This window comes from Pterocles gutturalis, unplaced genomic scaffold, assembly GCF_000699245.1.
Source record: "Pterocles gutturalis isolate BGI_N339 unplaced genomic scaffold, ASM69924v1 scaffold27252, whole genome shotgun sequence".
In the NCBI taxonomy this organism is placed as follows: domain Eukaryota; kingdom Metazoa; phylum Chordata; class Aves; order Pterocliformes; family Pteroclidae; genus Pterocles; species Pterocles gutturalis.
The window spans coordinates 1-7663 of record NW_010111037.1 but is presented as its reverse complement, the minus strand read 5'-3'; the positions used below and the strand labels follow the sequence as shown (position 1 = coordinate 7663).

General features: G+C 41.1%; 1 protein-coding gene across 1 annotated transcript; it reads right to left on the bottom strand.

Moving 5' to 3' along the window:
* Positions 1-2025: 2025 nt before the first annotated feature.
* On the bottom strand, positions 2026-6070 carry LOC104461885 (OX-2 membrane glycoprotein-like). The gene is made up of 4 exons (XM_010073624.1): positions 5995-6070; positions 4882-5208; positions 3937-4203; positions 2026-2135 (listed from the first exon to the last, which is right to left on the bottom strand). The coding sequence occupies exons 1-4, from the start codon at positions 6050-6052 to the stop codon at positions 2026-2028; spliced, it is 762 nt and encodes a 253-aa protein (XP_010071926.1). The 5' UTR covers positions 6053-6070.
* Positions 6071-7663: the final 1593 nt, after the last annotated feature.

Here is a 7663-nt window from a genome sequence, read left to right as displayed (position 1 = left end):
GTCTTGACCCTAGGACACGCCAGCACATGCGTGGGGCCAGGAATCCAGACGTCCTCCAGGCAGCGGGGCATGAGACCCCACTTCTCTTGCTGATACAGGGCGAGTTCAGCCTCTGAGACACTAGCTAAGGAAGAAGGGGCACAGTGCTTTCAGTTTAAACATATTATGCTTTTCTGTGACTTGTGATCTCCTTCCAAGGTGGGGAGAGGGGGCTCTGTTCAAAGTTTCCAAAATAATGTGCAGGCTCTGCTGTTGTGCATCACAGTAGTGTCTTGCATGACCACAACATGGCACAAGGATGCCTGAAAAGGCTTCAGGGTTCCAAGCGTGATACCCAGCAGGTGGTTTAGGGCATAGGAAACCTGCTGTGAAGCTAACAGCACTGCCTGCTGGGGACGGTCCTGTTATAAACTATTGCTGGAACCACATGAGGGCATTGCCTGGGGAACTTCTAATATCCAAGGCCCAGAACCATGCCAAGAGGTATGTTGACATCCTCAGCCTAATCGAAACATGAACAATCTAGTCTTGCCAAGCAATGTTTCACTGACTGCCCCTGCTCCTGGCACAAGTGCAGTCACAGCATCCCAATGTGGTTCTCCTCATCTGGCATGCAACTTTGAAACTCTGAAAGGCAGCACCTGCACTTTTTAGCACTCTTTGCGTGGTCACTCTCTGATCCACTTTAGCAGGTGATCTCAGACCTCTGCCAGGTCACCTCTGCCTCAAGGTCTCTCCTTCAAGGTCTGCTTAGTACCATCTCATTTATGCTTGGAATGGCTGTTCTAGAAAAAAGATACATCTTTCTTTCGAGCATTTCACCTTTTTCTTCTGATCCTTTAAGGAAAAAAAAAAATTAAGAACCAGCTCCTTGCCCTTCAGCTTTCAGGTTGGTCTGAAAATTCAACATAAATTTTCTCTTCTGAATTGTTTATAGGATCAATAGAAAGCTCACATACATTTTACAACAAAGTTATAAATGGGTTTAAGTGTTAATTTCTCCTCCTTCTCAGTGAAGACTCTTGTGTCTCTGGCAGTAGCAAATTTACTAGATCAACTTCTCTTAACAGTAGATGCTGTAGGTCTAAGTTCACAATAGACAGGTCTGATACTCCTGGAAACACTTCTTTACCTGATATCACTTTATCATCATGAAGCAAGTATCTAAATATTGAGAAACTGTGTTCACGTGTGCTGGCGCTTCTACACACATTAATAGAATTTAAAGCCAGCCACAGCATTTTGATCTAGTTAAGCAAGAGTGAAACTACCAACGACCATCAACTGTCTGATTTCTGAAGCCTAAGGCCTCCTCTCTCTTCTAATTTTTTCATTCATTCTATTATTAGTAATTAAGACTAGAAAGTTGAGCTGATCCATGATCAGGTCATCACACATACAAGGACACCACATTGATGAATTAAGGAGAAATTGCAGTCATTAGGAAGCAGACTCATATGCCAAGTTTGAGTGCACTTCTTCATCACATTACTGTTTGTCTTAAAAATACAAAGACGGTGCTGTGACCAGAAGAAAGCACTTCCCCTGAGGCCATGACACTCTGCAAGAGCAGGTTTCTCTCCAACACATTTCTTCTGCCAAAAGTTCTCTGAGCATACTTAAACGCAACACTTTTGTGGTCACCCATGAAAATGTAAAAAATGTGGTTTTTTTTAAAAAAATGTTTTTTAAACAATTTTTAAACAATTTTTTTAAAAAAAAAATGTTTTTTTTTTTTTAAGTTAGTAAGTTACTTCTGCGTGTCCTGCTCTGCTTGGATCCTCCCCTCACAATCTGTAGTCTTGTCCCTCAGCAGTAGCAGTGGGAAAACAGCTTTTGAAATTACATGCAACTGAGACAACCTCTAATAACTGTAAACACATTATTGTAAAGTTTACTTGTCCATTACGACAGTCTCGTACACTCCAATGGTTTCTCAAAGTTTAATTCTTCTCTGGAGATGACCAGAACTTATTATGGGGTCTACAAAAAACACTGGTTTCCATGCATCAGTGACTCACCACTTCAACCTCTCCTGCATATCTTCTTCCTCCAGCACAGTGTGATCAGAATCAGAGCTATGATAATTAAAATCCCCACAGTAATTGCAAGCCAAAGCAACGAGGATCCCTCTTCTGTAAAAACAAAAGAAAAAAAAACATGAACTAAGATAGTTTATGAATGAAAAAGAGCAAAAAGAGCCAAGAGGATGTCTGATTAATACAATGGCTCCTCACCCAGACTGTGAAAGTTATTGCTAAGCTACATGAAAGCAGCAATTGCTCATAAGAGAGTGTGAATGTGTGCATCTTCAAAGACAAGCCTGCTTGCCTACGGAAAATGCTTTGTGAAGAAAAGAGGTGCTGATGTTCATCCATGGCAAAGAAAACTGTCATTCGCATACCTGACACAGTAGTTGACATGTGTACATGAGCAGAACTTTAAGTATTGACACTTTCTGAAGAGTTTTTTTGTTCATCCAGAATTTGAGGCTTTTGTTTGTAAAATAAAAAGTTATTCCTTTTACTGTTAAACACCTGTCACTGTCGCAAAGCATAAATTAACTTTCAGAAAAGAAGACAGGCTATGTTTTGATGCCTGCAAGTAGCTCTACCCAACATCGGAGCATAAATGTCCCTCCCTGGCTACACATTAGCCACTTCATTGGACTGCCATTAATCAAAGCAATAATACAAAGGCTCATTTCAGTGCTCATTGATTTTAGCTAGAAAACCTTCGGAATTAAAATTTATTTGAATCAATCCAAAACTATAATTCTTTTAACAAAGCTCGGTTGAACTCTTCACTTGAATTTCTCTTTGTCTAAAAGATAAGATTGTTAAAACAACAAGCTATTAGCTGATTTTCCAGTCTCCTAGCAAGGAATAACAAGTCTTTGTTTCCTGCTTTCTGGAGATACACATTTCCTTTTCAAAAGGCCAAAAGAAAAGAATATTGCATTTGAAAGAGGACAAAATGATTTATTATGCTTTTTCAATGATTATCACTCAGAATTAAGAAATAATTTGCCTTTGAACTTTTAGAGAGGAGATATTAAAAGTCACATCTTACTCTTTACTACTATTCCTATAACAATCACTTCTTGAACAAGTAATTTGGGAATTAACCCACAATCCTAAATTGCTTTTCCTGTCTTCCTAATTTCCAAGTCATTTTCCTTTTAAGGCTCTGGATTTGGAGACATGTGAATTTTAAAAAACCTAAGTCAATGTTCCTGTGTGAACTGAGAATGGTACTTCAGATTTTAACATTTCTATTTCTCATCTAAAGACTGGGGTGAAAGCCCTTCCAGCAGAACAGAATGCTAGAATAAACAAATTAGCACCACAAGGTATGCAGATGTTACACGGATGTAGTTAAGATTTCCCCATAAAACCAATGTAAGTATCTTCAAGTAATCACTTTCCTGTCTGCCTGAAAACACTATTCCTCCCTGGCCACTACTGCAATGCATATGTGTCTTCGCAAAAATGTCAGAGAAACTAAACACACAGGTTAGCTGTATAAAAACATGTAGTAATTTGAACTGACACGTTTGGTCAACTGTTATTCAGAAATAGTTTATTATTAATTTCTGAACTTCCACTTCAGTGTTCGTTAAGTGACCCACAGAGGTTTTACTCTATTTATGTCTATTTTTGGACTGTTAAAGAAACTACGAAGACCCACATGGTGCCTCTAAAACCCATAGCTCCCTAGATGATTAGTTTGGCTTTTTTCCCCCTCTTGGAAAGGACCCCAACTTGTTATTGTCTCAAAGACGGCAGTAAATGCAAAGTAGGATTTCCTTTCTTCTTACTTGGCACATTCACATTTCACTCCCTCCTCTTCCCAGCAGAATCCTATCCAAACATGCTTTTGCAAAACACGGAGGCCAAGAGAACGTTAGCAAGTAGCTTGTATTGTTTCACCTACCTCCTTTCATTTCCACAGGCAATTCCATTTTTTCATTTGTGTTGCTTACTCTGCAGGACAAATCCTGTGCACTGATGCTCTGAGTGTTGTAGATCTCCAGTTTACTGGTGATGGACACAATTCCATTGGTGTGCCTAACTGTCTTCTGTGTAGGAGTAGAATTGAACAAGTTGTTCCAGGTGATGGTGGGCTCTGGGAGGCCAACAGCATTACAGATGGCTATCAAATGACCTTTGGAAGTGTTGTAATGGACAGATGCATTGAGACCTTCCAACACACAAATAAGAAAATCCATCAACACACTGAGCACCTGGTCATAAGCAGTAATAATAGCAGTTTAACCATTTTCAATCAAAGCAAAGCTTACTGGATTCACACTGAGCCCCACGGCACAAGAATGCAAGAAGAGTTCATTGGGTCAGGTCCCCCCCATGATTCAATACTCCTTCCCTTATGCTGAAGTTATATAACTCAAAGGCTTCACTCAACCCGAAATCCCAGGTTTTAAAATAAACTGTTAAAGTAAAACCATTTTGTGGTGAATGTTGTTCTCCTATCTGCTAATCCCCCGTCAGTCCCCTGTAGTGTTTGTCACAGCAGCTCACAGCACTGGGGTTTTACCTGGCACCAAGAGGAAACTGCGACATGCAATACTGGCTTGCCCAAGTTCCATCTGGGACTGCTGGAAAGAAGGATCCCACTCCTTGCTTTTTTAGCTGCTATTCACAGAACAAAAAACAAGGACAGCCCAGAGCCAAAACCACCACAACAGGCTTGAATATAACCCCAGAGAGTCTTGCTCACAGCAGTAACGCTCTGTTCCTAGACCATATTCCACTGAGGGATGCTCCTACCACTGCAGTTCCCAAGTTCATTTAAGGAAATGCTGTGGGTGAAAAAAGGCCTCTTTTTCCACTACAGATATATCACTGCAGAGAACCTCACCAGAGACACTCAGGCAGGTACGTCCTGAGAAGGAGCCATGAGGGAAAGTATTGAAGAGACACGTGTAACACCCTGAATCATCCATTCTGGCATCCCAGAAAGTGATGCTTGTCTCATTGAGTACCAGACTCGTGAAATTCATTCGGTCTTGATAGGGCTCGTGAATCTTTAATCCATTTATGGTACTGTACGTAGCTATGTTATTTTGTGATTTTTCAGAGTCCTTCTGCCATGTCACTTGCAGAACATCCTTGGGTTCTGTCAGGGCACAGGCGAGAGTCACGTTGTCACCCATCTTCACGTTTCTGTGTTCAGCCTGAGGAACAACTGCAATGACACGAAATAGTGAAATGGGCAGATATCACACCTATTCAGAAGCCTAACGCTGATTCTAAGGCATAGATTACCCACAGACACAACAATTCCACCTGTCACCTACTGTTTCTATGGCTTTCCCCCACCAAAAAGTCCTTTTCCTGCATCCTCCTAGAAATCAATGAAGTTATGTTGACTTATACTGGCTGATGCTCTTGCCTTTCTTCTAAAGAGTTTGAAAGAAAAAGACACCCTATTTATGTATCCTTCCCTGCAGACCTCCCACTTCAGTTTTATTAAATCAGCTCATGACTTCCCATTCTCAACGAAGACACCATTTTTGTTCCCAAAAAGATAGAGGAAGATTGAATGCACAAGCAAAGTGCATAGCAAGCCATTCTCAGAGAACTGAGTGGCAAAATGGACTAAAGAGAATTTCTAGATTACGGAGCTTCAGAGTTTGCAGTGTATTCGAGAGGGAGGGAAAGAAAAAAGAGAGGTTTGTTCCCAAGGGAAGGATCCACTATGGAAAGTTGTGAACTCAGGTGAACAATGATGTCCAGTGTCATGGTAGATACAGGATGCTGCATGTTCCTCCCACCTCCAAATGCTGTTCCAGGAGGTCTTTGTCACATCTGTCAGCTCTGTGTCTATGCCTCAGCTATCTAACGTATGCCAAATGGCACCAGCAATCTGTATTTCACCTGTTTTTGCCTCTTACACTGACTGCTGAAGCCCCAGGAATCAGAAACCAGTTCTCTGACCGTTTTCAAGCAAATTTTAGGAAATTCAACTTACCATTTGCCTTTCCAAGCCCAGCACAAGCCAGACACAAAACCAGAGCTCGGAAAGTCATTTTGGAAGGGAAAATCTGTTTCACCTGAAGAAAGATAAGGAGAGATGCGTGACTCAGTAACAGATCAACTTCCAGTGACGTCACTTCTCAAGGATGCAAACATTAACGGTAGCTTTGACATGTGACAAAAACATAGTTCTGGGGACAGATGGTGAGTTTCAACAGGTCTCATTACACAAAACAGTGCTCCAGTCAAGGTGGGAAAAAAAAAAAAAGGCACGGTAGAAGTTAGAAAGACATTAATCCACCAGAAGCGTGATGTACTTGCTGTCTAGGACTAGCTGTGGCACTGGGAGACAGGTAAGATTAGCTTGTGAGATCAAGGGATATATTAAAAGCTACTTCTCTGCTGACTTCAGGACTCCCCATCTGTCCAAAACTGCATGAACTGAGGAACTTTTGGAGTGCAGTGCACCTGCTACATACAAATGTACTTCCAAGGTGGGAAAGGGCTAAAAGTAAAGTTGTGTTGCTGCTTTCCCTAGAGAACAGCTTTTGACATGCCTCCTATTCCCTCAATCAGTTAATATTGCCACAATATAACTGAATTGTAGACCTGCCTGGAACTGAAGGTGGTGTCATATTTAAGTGGAAACATTATTTTGCATAAAATACCTCTGCATGACACATCATCTATACCCGAGTTTTTTTGCCAATGTCTGCAATATTAGCTAATGTGTCTTGGGAGTGTCATCTGTCAAGAGCATAAGCAAAACCAAGGTTTTAAAGATTTCCACAACATGCAAAAAATAGAAGAAAGAATCAACTACAAAGTATTTTCTATGTTATCATACAGCTTAAAAAAAGATGGCTGATGAATAAATAAGAGGGAGAAAAAAAAATCTATTTAAGAAACAAATTCCCAGCAAACTTGTGCACACAACGCATACATACACAACCCGTGGCCTGCCTTCAAATTTTAAATATACTGTGCTAAAACAACTCCTGATATAACTCAACAGTTACCAAGCATGAATACAGACCAAGTTATTATGTGCAAAATCAGGAAATAGGAATCCATCAGCAACAAGCCCAACAACTAATGAATTTGACAGATTATACAGTGTAGCCAGATACCTGAGCATGGCTCTGAGAAATTCACATAAATATTCCTAAAACCCTGCAAAAAATCAAGTGCCAGCATAGCAAGCAAGAGAGAAATTTCAAGTTACAAAACTGTTTACAAACCAGAGAAAGGTGTGCCACACCTGCAGGAAAGCACAGTTTTCAGTAACAGCCTTCTATCTCGCTGCTTTAATACCTGTTGAAGCCCTTAACGCGCACCATTGCTCACACCGGTGTAGCTACAAGACTCGACTCAATGAGGAAGAATTCCCGTTAGTGAAAAGAGCTCGTAAGGCTAGGGCAAGTAAAGATTAAATCTTTCATTATGCCAATCCTTTCCAAAGCGCCTCTCAGAGGTGCCCTGAGCCACAGCTATATCCCTGGGCTGGCTTCACTAGCTCTCCGCGGCCTTTTGTGAAACTTCTTCAACTTTTAAACACTTTTTCTAACTTCTGGCGACCCACTCCAGTACCTGCTCGGGGCTACTTTACTGACTTCTGACATCACACACGCTTCAGAACGGCCTGAACCCGGCACCTCGGGGAT

Bases quoted from the DNA above. Each gene is read 5' to 3' on its own strand.
- LOC104461885 (XM_010073624.1), bottom strand. From the start codon at position 6,052: ATGACTTTCCGAGCTCTGGTTTTGTGTCTGGCTTGTGCTGGGCTTGGA. The intron at 5,209-5,994 runs GTAAGTTGAATT...GTGTCATTGCAG, and splicing joins TGGGCTTGGAAAGGCAAATG to TTGTTCCTCAGGCTGAACAC. The intron at 2,136-3,936 runs GTAGGTGAAACA...TTGTTTTTACAG, and splicing joins GCCTGTGGAAATGAAAGGAG to AAGAGGGATCCTCGTTGCTT.